This window comes from Cyanistes caeruleus, chromosome 4 (assembly GCF_971803275.1).
Source record: "Cyanistes caeruleus chromosome 4, bCyaCae1.hap1.1, whole genome shotgun sequence".
NCBI lineage: Eukaryota > Metazoa > Chordata > Aves > Passeriformes > Paridae > Cyanistes > Cyanistes caeruleus.
Window position 1 is genome coordinate 22,517,259 of NC_141704.1, and position 15,673 is coordinate 22,532,931.

The 15,673-nt window shown below is 38.3% G+C and overlaps 1 protein-coding gene across 3 annotated transcripts in view; it reads right to left on the minus strand.

Moving 5' to 3' along the window:
* CPED1 (cadherin like and PC-esterase domain containing 1) overlaps window positions 1–15,673 on the minus strand; it is a 146,397-nt gene that overhangs the window by 5,446 nt on the left and 125,278 nt on the right. For all 3 annotated transcript variants that reach the window (XM_086886999.1, XM_086886998.1, XM_086887000.1), the window contains 5 exons: window positions 13,865–14,001; window positions 3,976–4,196; window positions 3,627–3,728; window positions 3,320–3,407; window positions 1,306–1,452 (listed from right to left, as the gene is read on the minus strand). In XM_086886999.1, the coding sequence (XP_086743125.1) occupies window positions 1,306–1,452; window positions 3,320–3,407; window positions 3,627–3,728; window positions 3,976–4,196; window positions 13,865–14,001 (695 nt within the window). The remainder of the gene's footprint in view (window positions 1–1,305; window positions 1,453–3,319; window positions 3,408–3,626; window positions 3,729–3,975; window positions 4,197–13,864; window positions 14,002–15,673) is intronic.

Sequence of the window (15,673 nt, forward strand, 5' to 3'; positions counted from 1 at the left end):
TCCTCAAGAATCAAGTCTGGTTTTTGGTGCATGATGGATTATACTGAGCCTATCTATGGCTCTTTCAGGCACAATGACCTCTCAAACCTCATTAACAACAGCTCTGTGAGCCAAATTCTCCCCTGATCCTCCCCAGAAACACATACTCTGTTGAGATTCCTTCAGCAGAGAAGCAAGAACAAATCTGCACATGAGCTCATACGAAATGATGGAGGAGTACATGAAAAATGCTGATGACTGATTACGCCCTGCTATTTTTCCACCCAGTTCCATACAAAGCATTTGAAATATTTAATTTTGAAGCTTTCTGTTTCACTCATAAGATCTGTGGAAATGGCAAACATTAGCAATGACCCACAAAAACCCCAGCATCTGGGTTCTAGATTAAAAAAAAGTCAATACAGCTCCCTGGGTAAAATGGAGGGAAGCATTTGCTCCATGGGACTATTTATCAATCATGTGAATATCTACTCCGTAATTTACTCCCTCTTTTCCAGCTTCATTTGCACTGAGCTGTGTTTGTGCCTCTCAAATATTAAGCAGAGTAGAGCTTAATTAACTAACTGATTAACTAACCACACCTGCTGATGTTGGCCCCAAAGCAGGCTAGAGGCCATGGCACTGGCCTGAAAACATGTGAGCTGCTGTGGAGACTGAGTGAAAACCAGCTGTGAAGCTGACACATGGCACATGAGCTCATGTGAGTCTGATAACACTCCCAAAAAATTCTATAGATTTTAGTCAAGAAAGCAGGATTACCGGTGTAAGAGAGAACAAGCAATCAACACTTCTGTTTGTACAGTGGATCACTGTACAAATTACAGATGATTTTTTCTCAGACATAGGAAAACAGAGATATAGTATTAATATTGGTTCTTCAATTTTAAGCTCCATTTTAATTATATGTATGGTTTGATGTCAGTGTGCTGAGCTGTTCGGTTAGGAATGCATCAGTCAAACACTTGTGAGACTGAGTAAAAAGAGAAACTGAGTCCATGCAGAAGCAACAGAGATATATGACATGTAGCAAATAATACAAGGACCTGCAAACTGTGCAACAAACTTTTATACGAGTTACCTTTGCAGAAGGGCATGTTTATTTTTGCAGTTCAGCATGTCCTTGGGTGGCCTTGCACTGTGAGCAGTGACAGCCAAATGCCACCACACAAACCACTTTCCCACAAATTGTATTCAGGCCTAACTTTGAGTGACAGATGCTGACCTCACCATATAGCTCCTTGTTTCTAAGATCTGACAGTTAAAATATCTTAAATATCTGGGAGTGATACAAGTGTAAACTATTACCTCATGAAAATGGCAGCCACACTTCCCTTGCAGGAATTCTTTGTAACGTCCCATGGTGATGACAAAGGTGTCAACCACTTCATAGCCCAAATTTTTTGCTGTATCCAGAATAATCAAGTTTTCATTCCACAAGTTTTGTACTTCCGCCTGCATTCCAGATAAAAAATTGCAATGTCTTGTCAGAAGGACTGTTGAAAGGTTATTGTGTCATTGAAAAAAATAGCAAAACTGCATTTTGAATAAACAATTATGTTAAACTACGGACATGAATTACTATTAATTCACTCTTAACAAAAGCTACTACTCCGAGACTGATGTAGAGTTTTTTTCAGAAATTATAATTACTTTTCAGTAGATGTGCAGCTTCCTTTATAGGAAGATTTCATGATTGTTTAAAATACAATTCTTGGCTAATGGTTTTTAACATGTACTTCACTAATATGAAGTATAATTCAGAAAAAAGTTCCAATTATAAAGTTTATCTGTAACAAATGGTGAAGCTGCTCCTTTAAAGAAGAATTCAGCTTAAAATAAAGTTCATTGAGGCAGTTGCTTAAAAGGGACTATAGGGCCATAGGTATCTTAAATATGGTTATACTGAAGAATGGATTATTATTTCTGAATATACTTCAAGAAGACCAGGAATAGGAAAAAAAGTTAGCCATAAAGTTGGCAAGGCAGTGGATTCAACACGGCAGACAAAAGGCCTTTGGGAGTTGCTGGGGTAATCCTGAAGTATACAAACCACATGGGTAATTTGGCATATGATTCCAGTTATGAAAGGGAAAAGGATGTTGGTTATGCACTGTAGCTGATTTCTGGAGTTTTGTAGATTTAATGAATAGGAAAAAGAAAATGTCTTAGGAAGCCTTTAACACTCTACCCTTCCCTCACATACCCTGGACTGAAGTTCTTCATTCTAGGATTGAACTTGACTGAAAACTATGACAGGACCTATGAAAATGTTTCTTCATGTTAATGACAACAATTTCCTTACTTTGTTCTTTTTAACACCTCCAGATAAATTAAGATAAATTGTTTGAATCAATAAGAAGACATTCAGTAGAGACAAGGCAGATAGGCAGTACTAACTTAGAAAGAATGGGCAAAATCAGACAGGGCAGTCTCTGTGGCAAAGAGAAGGGAGGGAGTAGCAGGAAGTCACACACTGAATACAGCAGTGTGTTATGGTTGCAAAAAGATGTGGGCGCTAGTCCCCAGTGCACAAGGAGTACTGTACGTAATCTCTGAAAGGTAATAATTTTCTCTTTTCAACACCTGGGAATAGCTGGAGCATGACACACAGCACTGGTAGGCATCATTTACTCCACTCTGCCTTCCAGTGCTTCTCATCCATGCATTTTATGTGTGTTCAATAGAGAATCACTGTCCAAGCTGTAAACAAAAACAGTGAATTGAGGGAGTTACACAGTGCATTGAAATGAGCACATTTGTTACTCTGAGAGTCTTGGATATGATTTAAATCAATTGTAACATCCGATTAACGTGCAAATAATGCTGGATTCACCGGTACATTCCAGCTGCTCTGTAATGTCCTGGCTTCACAGGTGGGTTAAGATAGATATTGAGGTGTGCAAGCCAGACAAGTGAATTGGATCTGGCAGTAACCACGGAGGAAGCCTGGGGAGGCCCTATGCACGATGCAGTATGAGGAGCAATCTGTTTGTCTCCAGCACAATCTCTCAGTTTTGGCAGTAGGATTAATATTGGAGCTTCTTCTGGTTCTTGGGACAGTGGACCAAGCATGGCATCTCAAATGCTCTCTGACTGCAGCAGAATCAATGAATTAAGGAAAGTGGTTTGAATCCCTATTATTACTAAGCAGTATGAGCAAATACAAACAGTAATATTCCTTTGATCCACTTAAAATGTGCTCAGCAGACATTGTAACATATTTTGACCAGACAGCAAAATTAATGATGAAATGACAAGTCTTCCATGAAAAAACACCCAGAATGTACTTACTGTACAAAATGTACTCACTGTAGCTTACCTGTGATAGAGAATGGATTCCATCCACTGGAAGGTGAAAGCCCATCCCTATGGATTTGACAATTACCAGGATATTTGATAGATTTTCCCTGTTTTGCAAATTAAAAAAAAAAACAACAAAAAAAACCAAGTATACACATTTTACTTAAGAGACACATGAAAGCACAATGCATGTTTTATTTTTTTTCAAAGTCACTTAAGTACACACCTGTGAAAAAAACAAATTAAAAGTTTGTATTTTTTTTTTGTGTTGTTTCCCATAATTTATCATATTAAAAATCTGAATAACACCAAGAACATAACATTACCTGTTTAACACCTTTTGGATAATTTGCAGGTGATTGGAATTAAGCCACTGAACACCACCTACAATTAATACAGTCTGGTCTGTGTTCTCCAGGGGACGTGATCTGAAACCCAGAAAAGAAAAACAACACATGTTGCTTTAAACAGATGGCAAACATTTTAACTGCATTGCTTTGCACTTCACTGAACTGTATCTGGCACCCTGATTAGAGGCCTGATATAATTTTCAGCTATTTTTTAACCACACAATATGGTCTGTGCACATTACTGACTTTAATTGAAAAACGTGTTAAACACATTTGTGAATAGAATGATAATACAAACAAGGGAGACACAGAGTTTGTGCAGTACCTCTGCAGCAGCTGTTCTAGTGCTTTTTCAAAAGTCGGTCTCTGGTTTGCATTCATCCAGAACTGGGGGTAGTAGGAATAACTGATAAATGTTTTCCCCTCATTGATATTGTGATAACATTTAACATCATGAGTCTTCTGCCATTCCTGAAGAGTCTTATTCACTCTTTCAATTAGATAATACATCATCCCTCTGTTGGTTGAGTCACCTATAAAAAGAATCTTCAAATGGAAAAAATATGACTTAGAAGTTGTAAAATCCAGAAACAAAAAGCTAAGGAAAGAATACAGCTAGTTGGGAGGTTTTTAAATGCCTCTCATAATGTTCCAGAAATATCTTTTTGAACTCCCAGTACCCTGGCATCTTAATATGAAATCTGTCCTTTAGCAAAAGCAAAATCTGTGTGATTTGATCAATAAAAAGCTGTATCATGTACTTTAAAGACAAAAAGTACAGGTTATAGATGGCTATAGCTGCAAAATTAGCCCTGCATCTTTCATCCTTGGTGATAATTTCTTTTGCTTAAGTTTATATTTACTTCTAATTGCTAGTACACAATTGCTCTCATGATTGCTTGCAGCTTCCTGCTTTTTTCCCTTACAGTTTTTCATGTGGTTTGCTCCTACACAGTGTGTATTGGTCTTCTATAAATGGGATTCATTAGAATTTACACCAAAATAATACCCACCTCCCCCCTCCCCCACTCCACAAAGGATGTGCCTTATTTGTAGAAAGATGGTCCTTTCTGCAGGTTCAAAGGGGAAAGAAAAGGGGGTTATTTGGATGGAGGATAATCTCAATAGAGTCCAGTCATGTGTGATGTGACCACCAGAAAGCACCATGGCCTGAAGAGAGTTAGAAATCCTACCAGGATGACAGAAGTACTTTAAGTATAGCAGTCTCTGCTGGGCTACCCTGAACTTGCAGTTTGAAGAACTCAAATATGGGTATGCTGCCACTCATTCTATAGATTCCTCTGAAAAAACAAACATCTCTGTATGGAGAGACCACAGAACCTAAAGTGTTGTGGGAATTCTTTTTAATGCTATTACCCTATTTTGAGTGGATAGGACTAGCATTTCCTTCTGATGAAGCAGGTAATAGAAGACAAATTCAAAGAGTAGGAGAACCCAGGTTCACTGCAGTTTGCCAATGAAACTGTGTGCAGAATCAATTACCCCAGTCAGCTCAGCCAGAATCCACAATGAGAAACAAACATGTAAAACTGGGATTAAGAAACCCCACAGAGCCATCAGACAGTAACAGCCCTGTTCTCTGCACAGAAATACTCAGCTTCTCTTACCTCCTCTGTCAATCAGGATAGCTGGCATCCTGGAAGTTGGAATTTTGTTGTTTCATTTCTTAATTTGGAGTTTGATGTTTTACCACTTCCACCTTGAACATTTGATTATGCAAATAAAACTCAGACTGCATAAGATGACATGTTTAAGGATGTATTTCCAAAGTTTTTTTAGATATTTTATGTGGTAGAGGCATTTTGGACTACACTCATCAAACATTTTTATCTATCTATTTATCTATTCCTTTCAGGAATGTCACAGTTTTGAAAACTGATTCCACTTACCACTATTAACCTATTGTGATTAAAAATAAGCCACAACAGTGTACCAGTGATACTTCCCACAGAAAAGAAGGAATTTCAGATGAGTCTACCCTCATCTGATGTTAGGGCCAAGAATGAACATGACAATGCCTTCAACTTCCCATGCCTTACCCATTGTGGGCTGCAGAGAAGCTCTTGACAGATTATGTATGGTAGCAAACAAATTAAAACTAGCCCTGAGCTCACAGAGGCTCTTCTAACTCCTGTCCTGGACCTCTCAAAGCCTCTTCATAGAGGAAATTCTTAAACAGCTGCTGTTCATGCTTGTATTGCACAAGCATTTCTCTCTCACCCAAGGGGGTTTCCAGCTTTTCACATCATGTCAGAAGAAACCTCTTTAATAAAGCATAGCATGACCCACAGAAGTCAAGGATCCTTGCATTCATGGAAGAACTGGTTGGATATTCTGTCTTTCCCTCTCTGACAGACACACACGTGCATAAAGCTATTTACAATTAGGAAGACAGTCCATGCTTAGAATATGTCCTAATTCTAAAGTAGGTTAACTTGAGGTTTTAAGCAACAATTCTTTTAGGTTGCAAAATCTCTTGATTCTCCAGCCTGTATATATCCATGTCTCTTTAATCTCCATTTCATAAGCCCATCACTGTAGTATCTTGATGCATATCTATTTAAAAAGCAGTTCTCAGATATTCACAGGCAAGGACATCATGAGCTTGTAATGTGGGTGAGAACATTTCTGTAAAAACCCAACATATCATTAGCAGAATAACAAACAGGCCCTACCAAGTTACACACATACAGCAGTTGGTAGAACATACAAGACTGCTTCTCTTCTAGTATCATATGACACCATTTCACTATCACAGAACATGGGAATTGCAAAGAAGCATATTCAGATATTAATTACACAAAATTGACAGATGAGACATTTTTATCTCATTCTAGTGTGATTAGAATTCTCATCATTCTCCTATCTAAATTTGATCTAATCTCATCTACTACTGATTTCAAATAGCAGATCAACAACTTCCATGGAAAAAAAGAAGAAAAGAACCATGGCCAGTGTCAATGAACATGATGAACAGATGCCTTTTTTGCCAACACTGTACATTCACTAGCAGTTTAGGTGTGAAGAGTCATGCCAAACATTTCCTAAGTCTCAAACACTGCAGAGCATCAAAGATTAAGATCTCTTTCTCTTATTTTTTTTTTGTTATGTCAAAATTAGAGCAAAACACATACACACATCCCAGTCTACACTATTACATGATTTAGCATTTTAGGGCTTTGAAATTTTTCTATACCTGCTCAGATACATATACATAAAAAGTGGACCCATGAACAAATTTTCAAGTCTGCCCTGGGGTACCTTTCTGGTCAGGTCTGGAGATGGAAGGGCATTATGTGCAGTCATTTAATAAACCCCTAGAAGAAGAAACAAGTTAATTACAATCATGTGTTAAAGTGGCAGTTCTAGTCTGGAAATGCCATGATACTGGGCATTATATAAAAATATCAGGTGGGTCTTAGCATATTACTATTGTTTTTCTGCTGTTCTGAGAATGAGAAATAGGTGACAGGAGTCAGAGCAGATTCCTTTAGAGTAATTAGCATAACTAGATGAAACAGACAACTGTTAAGGCCCTGACATACTTCTTCAAATATCATCACAAAATTGATGAGACTGCCCTCAGCCTATTTCCAGATCAGATAAGAGAAAGATAGCAACATCATCCTGGGTATGAATACAGGTTGTACCACTAGGGAAATTCACCTACTTTTGGAAACAGGTCTGCTAAAATAGTCAAGCCTTGCTGCAAGTGGGAAAGGAATAAATGAGCCAAAGTGGACTTGTGGTTGTACAGAAAGACAGATCAAAAGGGGAGGTCATCCTTAAAGATGTCAGTCAGTTATAGAAACCAGATAATACAGTCATGAAGTTTTTGATTGTTCAGGTAGGTATGTGCTACATCAGGACTGTATCACCGGCATCAGGCATATTTGTTTAACTCTGTCTTCCAAGGTGAAATCATAGTTTTTTTGGAAAGTATGAAAACTAGGACTGCAGTGTGTGAAACCTATGGTCCCTGCCCTCTAGCCCTGAGAGAGAGCTCTAAAGTCTGCAGCCATCACGGGACAATATCAGCAGTCATCCTCTAGAGACTGTGTGCTGGGATTTTGAAGGGAATGCTCTCTCATAAGTCTAAAGAAGATCTCAGATAGAAAGATAGCTGTACATTTCTTGTAATGTGATGCACCTCTGGCTGGTGGATGCTTAGCACATCATCAGCATGTCTGCACACACACTGCATCCATTCATTAAGGTTTTGTCTGCATCCAACAACCTGCTTCAAACCATTGGATCAACCATGATGTGAGATGTGTAAATCTTGGGAAAAAAAAATCTAAATTCTTCTTTTTCTTCTCCTCAAAAGAAAAAAAAAATTGTAGTGGATGAAGATGAAATCTGTAGGTAATCCTACCTTCTTTTCAAACTGCCCTTGCCCTGCCAAATGGATTGTGTTACTGTATGCAGACCATCAAAAAGCATCTTTCAAAGTCCACCTTTTCCAAGTCAGCCTCATTTTTAGCAAATTCTTGGAGGACTCAATGGCTAAAATAAGTGGTGTTTAGCCTGAGGAAGAAAACCTATGTCCTTCAATTAGCCCAGGAGTTCTGATGAATTAAAATAATCTCTCAATGTGATTGAACATATGGTAAATAAAACCACATTTATTTCTATACAGTTAGATGAACTCATGGTAGTTGCATGTGGTATGTAGTACTTAATATGTTTTGAACAAAAGGCTCTACAGATGATTCTGTATTTACCTCTATGATAATAATGAGGGACATGATGGCTTAGGTGTGTAGACTAAGCCATACCTCATTTTTTTACAGGTCTGGCATGTGACTTAATCATGTACTGTTCAAGTTGATGGGGCAGTTGTCTGCAGGAAGACTAAATGATCAGACAAACATAAGGTTATAATTTTACCAGACAAAGAACAACACTTTCACACAGACAGATGTTTTCACTGTCTTCTGTTGCAAATATTTTGTGTGAAAAATTCCATTATAGCTTAAAGGGTTTGAAAGATTGTGTAAGCATAGTGGAATTCACTTCTTAACCAGACCTATCATTAAAAATTAACCACACTTGGGAAATTTAAACACCTGTAAGTTCAAAACACTACTTAACTCTAAAATATTATTAAGAAATCATAAGTTAAAATTTCTGTTTTAACAGCTGAATTTTAAGTACTTCAACAAATATTGCCTTTTCATATTTCCTGTTCTTAATTACACATGACTCAGTGGTATTTTATTATAAGACTAAACTCTGGCTAGTATTTCTCAATGATAAGTAAAATATATATCCCTCCTGCTTTGAGGCCAACTTTCTATATACTGCAAATTGGATAAATAACAACCTGTTAGAACCCATTTTCCTTCACCTATTTTTGAAAGTACAAAATCAATCTTGTACAAAAATCAAAGCATTATCTTAATAAATTTGTGTATGTCTTATAGGAAAATGTCATTAATCACAGCTACAGAGATTTTTTTGTCAACATAATACAGATAAAGTATTTTATTATGATGAACAATTTATTTGATTCAATTAGGACATATGTATGGAGTCCCCTATGAATGAGATAGTCAGCATCTCATTACCCTTAAAGTGGAAGAGAAAAAATGCTGCTGATATTAAAAGTGGACTGAAAGAAAATCTACTCAGCCAGAACAACCTTAACCTCAGCATTTCAAAATTTTCCTGTTTACTATGTATGAAATACAAACATATGACTGACCATTCTTGCTAACACATCATAAAGCAAAATAAGGCCTCATAAAACTGTTTCTGTGCATGTACATGCACATGTCTCCACCAGCTTGAGTTATTGTTTCACTACAGGTGGTCCTATGTTTTTATGAAACCAAGTGTCCTGGTTTTGGGTGGGATAGAATTAATTTTCTTCCTAGTAGCTGGTACAGTGCTGTGGTTTGGATTCAGAATAAGAATAATATTGGTAACACCCTGATGGTTTTGTTGTTGCTGAGCAGTACTTACATTAAGTCAGGGACTTTTCAGCTTCTCATTCTTCCCTGCCAGAGAGGATGATGGCACAAGAAGTTGGGAGGGGACACAGCCAGGACAGCTGACCCCAACTGGCCAGAGGGATATTCCAAACCATATGGCATCATGCTGATCAATAAAACAGGGTGGGATTGGTTGGGTGACAGCAGCTTCTGCCCTGAGATGGGCATCAGTCAGTGGGTGCTGAGATTGTGCATTAATGCTGCATTGTGCATTACTTTGTGTATTTATTAATATTTTCCCTTCCTCTTCCATTCTACTAAACTGTCTTTTTCTGAACCCACAAGTTTTACCTATTTTCTGATTGTTTCCCTCATTCCTTTGTGCAAATGAGTGAATGGCTGTGTAGTGTTCAGCTGCCTACCAGGTTAAACCAAAACACACAGAAACAACTAAGTTCAAACAGTTTTATATGCACACAAACAAAAATAGCAGTTAATGATGATGTGAAATCAATTGGAACTCATATCCAGTGAAATGGATTTTGATTACAGAGAAAGATTATAAAGCTCAGTTGAGCTTTGGAAAACAGATCAATTTTATTATAAGAAATAGAAACAGCCTGAAGTTAGAAAGCAAATTAGAAAGCATTATTAAAGGCTTAATTATGATGCAGGCAGGAAAGAAGTGCTCTGTTTGGGTGACCATAAATATCTTTCAGAAACATTGACAAATGAATACAAGAAATTAGGGACTGAGAGATATCTGCTGCCTTTTACTGTTGTTCTATGAAACACAAGAAAAATAGAAGGGTTGCATTAAAGACACAGTTGATCTTCCATGTGCTACATTTCAGTCAAAAAGAGCGTTCACTTTACATCTTAATTCATCACTTGCTGAAGTGAACACAAGTCAGGAACACAGCACAGCACTGGTTAATTGTTGCATGTTTCCCTTCACATCCATTAAAAGTAGAAATATAAGTAGGCTTTTTTTAGTCTTTTTTTTTCTCCCTTATAAAACTAATAGAGATGCATGTGAAAACAGCCTCTAGCTGACAAAGTTGAAATCTGACAATAGTATAGAGATTAACACCACCTATTTAAATTAAAAGATGCAATCACAGACTTATGCTGTTTATGTCTTAGCATGATCATAGAATCATGGAACAGTTTGGGTTGGAAGGAACCTTAAAGATCATCTAGTTCCAACCCCTGGAAATGTGCAGGGAAACTTCCAGTAGTCCATTCCCCCTTGTCCTATCACTACATGCCCTTGTAAAGAAGATCCCCTTCAGATACTGGAAGGCTGCTCTAAAATCTCCCCAGAGCCTTCTCTACTCCAGACTAAACAGCCTCAACTCTCAGATCCTGTCTTCATAGGAGAGGTGTCTCAGCCCAGTGATCCACTCATGCATGAGTCCCTCCTCTGGACTCATTCCAACAGTCAGCATTCTTCCTTTTGTTGAGGACCCTGAATGGAGCACAGTACTCCAGGCAGGGTCTCAGCAGAGCAGAGGGAGAAAAGAACTTCCTTCAGCCTGCTGCTCACAGTGCTTCTGAGGCAGCCTAGGGTACGGTTGGCTTTCTGTGCTGTGAGTGCACACTGCTGGGTCATGTTGAATTTTTTGTCCACAAACACCCCCAAGTCCTTCTCCCAGTGCTGCTTTCAGTCCATTCTCTGCCCAGCCTGTATTTGTGATTTGGATTGTCCTGACACAGGTGCAGGACCTTGCACTTGGCCTTGTTCAACTTCATGAGGTTCACAGAGGCCCACCTCTCAAGCCTGTCAAGGTCCCTCTGGATGGCATCCCTTCTCTTCAGCAAATCAACTGCACCACACAGCTTGGTGTTGTCTGCAAACTTGCTGAGGGTGCACTCAATTCCTCTGTCCATGCCAATAGCAAAGATGTCTTGTGTAAGGGATTTTGAACTCCAGAGAGCAAAGTTACACAAGCTGAATATTCAAAACCCCTGAATAAAGAGGCACATGGGTTAGTTGAGGCCATTTTGAGTGGACACATGAATGAGATCTGTTGTTCGTAGCTAACTTAAACAAACAACAATGTAAATCAAACAGCATTCCAGATCACTTCAGTGTCCTTACTTGGGTTGAAGACTTTTTGCCCTTTTGTTTGGCACTCATGCTTTTTTTTGACATCTGCTTTTGTTTCCAGCATTGAAACCTTCTGCTTATTTTATTATGGAAACTATGATATCTTCAGTTTATGATGTCAGTGATCTCTTTAGTACTTAGAGACAAAGTATATAATAAATCAAAACTAAAATCACAATTGAGAATATATAAATATTTACAGATGGTTATGAAAATCTCTTTTAAAATAAACATGTATTTGTTCACAAGAATTATATCTTCCTACAACTCAATAGCTCATTTATAAAAAGTCCAGGTTGCTTAAACCTATATAACACAGACAAGAGTCTTTTTCAGTGAGCAAATGAAACAAAAAATCTTTTTCTACTACATTTCTTGGGCAGTGTAAAGTAATTCCAAAGTTTGACTTATCAAAGGCAGAATTGGGATCTTATCGGCTAAGAAGGGAACTATTTTTATTCATCTGACTTGGGCAGGAAGAAAGCCTCTCTTAGTTCTTAAGTTGTATTGACAAAATGAGTTGATCCAGGCTCTACATTTATTTATGTGCTAAAAGAAGCAAAAATGCTATTGCAAAATTTCAGACAAAACTAAAATCACTACAAAGTTATGACAAAAATAACACCCGAGAGAAAGAGATAGGAGAAATATACCAAAAGGGGAACATGCTTTGGAGTGATGACTTTAAAAGAATAAACCAATTCAATATACATCTGTGCAAAGGTTAGAGAGGTAATTCAGCAGATTTCTACAGAGCAGCAGAGGTTATCAGAAAGTGTCAGGAGGCTTCTGTAAAAGACACATAATGGGAAACAAGTGCTATTAGTTACAGAGATTTTTCTCAAGGTGTTAATGTAGCTCACTTAGGATCTGGCTGTCATCTGATATTATAATAGATCAGTGACCTCAGACAGTTAGAACATTATGGAATTTGAATTAAGAATTTAAGCTTCACAGACACTCATTTAATTTACTTGGTTTTAATACACCCTTTAGAAATTCTGTCCTGTTTTTGACACTCATGAAAAAGAGTGGTCAGATTTGGGATGTGTAAATGTCAGCAAATCCTCTCAGCAATACCCTGGCAATCCACTTCCACAGTGGCATACTGTTCCTCTGCTGTCCTTCAGTTGCCTGACCAAAGGGTGGCTGCTTGTCAAAGCAGACTGATGTCCATTGAAATTAAAGACTAAAGCAAAGCAATCAAATTCTTGAATATTTTTTTCTGTGGTTAATCCAGAAGAGCTTGTTTTGTACATGAGAAGCAAATTAAGATTCTCCTTTGTCATAAAAAGAATTTTTTTTGAAAAATATTCTAGGAGTAACCTGCAGCTGTATCATGACAGAGAAGACCACCAGCAGAAATAAAACAAAATGGAAATAAAGTACTTTATGCAGGGCAAGAAATTTATCAGAAATTAAGGAGAAAATGTTAATTGAAACACTACTATTTTTGTATTTGTCTATATGGAAATGCTCTCGGATTTTACCAAAATGCCACTTTTAGTAACTATATTCTTACCTAGGCAATACACTTTAAAGAGCTTTATAACAATTAATTACTTACTTTCTGGATACTTGTATCCTCAGTAAGGTACCTGAGCCTCAGATCAGAGCTCTCTCTCAACAGTATTACAGTCATAGCATGCTTATTAAGGAGACCTTGTATTTCCAAGCAATCACTTTAGAAGCTTCACTAAAAGAAAAGAATGTGCAAGAAGACTTGGTAAGATTAGTGTGCACAAGCAATGCCATGCATTAGGTATGCAGCAGAAGAAAACCAACTTGCATGTGAGACAAAACTGTGACAAAAATGCAAATATGTCCTCCATTTGCTGTCCTTGTGTGCTCACTGCAGGTCTGACTGGTAATCACATACACCATAGGTCTTGAAACTCCAGTGGTGACCTAAGATCCTCTGTGAAACAGCAGCAGTCAACTGTGTCTGCATATGAGGGTAAATTACTGACAAAGATTGGTTTTCATCCCTGTGAACTTTTCACCCAAATACTTCTCTAGTTAAAAAAGGATTTTTGTCACATATCAATCTTAAAAATATTTTTAAAACTTCAGGACACTATTTACCCAGGACTCATTTACCCAGATAAATGAGAATGATTTAAAATGTAAAGCCTGGTACATACCCTTCTGCCCTCCACGCAGCGCTGCAGCTCGGGCTTGGCCAGCACAGAGTATCGGCAGCCGTGGGGCTGCCAAGTTATTTCTCTCCAGTCGCAGGTCCTGTTGTCAGAACAGCTGAGGCAAGGGACAATCCATTGCCCTGGAAAACAGCAATCAATATCAGCACCTCTCTGTATTCTTCTGAGTAGTTTTATTACACAGGAAGCACGATATTTTTGAGTATTTTACTCATGTATGTGTAAAAAAAAATTCATAATGGAGTTTCCCCTAAATTTAATGCCCTCCAACCCTTTGAAGAGACTATTTCCTTTCACTGTGTTGTGCCCTCTTCATTTAGCTAGGGTGGGAGTTTTTTCCTTTCCCTGAAAGAGCTACAAATTCTCAATTTTGACAGCCATTTGTGGGTTCATTTCTCATTCCATGTTGCTTTCTTGTAGCAGCTTGTCCTTTCTCAACAGAAGGGATATGAGAAAGAGAAAATGGGTGAGGAGGTTGAATGCAAAAAGAAAATATTCATATTCAGACATGTCTAAAGATTAATTCTCATCTACAATGAAACACCTAAAGGTTGAGTGTATGGTTGAGAGAAATTGATATAAAAACGAAGATTAAAACTTTCCTTCCAAAACACTAATTTTCTTTCAATTTGTGAGAATTCAGAGAACTGTCCCAGATGACACAAATACATTTCAGAAGATGACAGTAAGGTCAAATAAACAACATATGTGATTTATTAGAGCCTGATATTATTTACAAAAATGATTTTGAAGATTAGGAGCACAAACTGGCATTGCTAAAAATCAGTGGGTTTTAGTAATCCTTTATCTAAGGTTAAATGGTTTTATTATTTTGGTTTTCTAAAACTATTCCTTTCCAAAATCTTACTGGAGGCTTGACAGATTTAATTTCTGAAGGAAGACAGAAAACTTTTGAGTTGCCTTTGTATTCAAATGAACAAAAGAAACACTTTTTCCAGCTCTTAAAAGCACACAGAGCTGACAGTATCTCCCAGTGCCTATGCCACTGCCACAAAACCTACTTTTGCTCTTATTAAAGGCATTACACGAAGAAGACTGCAGAGGCCTAAGGTCCTTGTGTCAATGCTATTGTGCCTTTCTACCACAGATGGGTTTCTCACCACAGCCCAGAAAACAGCCCCAAAGTCAAATGTTTGGAGATCAGACCTGGTCTTAGAGTGGATGCCCACCACCACTACCAGGCAGCAGCTCAGCAGCCAGCTGTGTCTGATGGATTGCTGCTGTGGGACGCCACAGCAAAGAAACCCAGGGCTGCCTATTGACATTTCACCTGGCCAGGGACTGAGGGGGAGGCTGAGCGAAGAAACGCTGAAGGATCCCAGCCTTGGGAGAGCCAGCTGCTACCTCAGGAGCAAGGGAATTTCCAGGGAGGCAGCCTGTGCTTGCACTTAGGCAAAAGTCCAAGTTTTGGTAAGTAGCAGGGTGAGTCATCGTAGCAGATAAAGAAGTCCTTCCAAATAAAATCATCAAGAATTTTTTTATATGGGTACATCTAAGCGATGAATGCATCCCACAGTGCCGCAACCATGTGATACGAGTTTCTGTGTACCCTGCACAACTGCCCCTATTTCTGCCCTGTGCAGAACATGCACCACCCTCAGATGCACTTGTAGATCATACGGAGAAAATTATAGCAGACTGAACCTAAACAAACCCCTGGACAGTGGCCTTGAGCACACTGTGGTTCAGTGAGCATAACCCAGCTTCCCGTTTGTGTGGGTGCGGGGACTCGTGGAGGCTGTGATGGGCAAGTTCACAGCATAGACAGAGGAA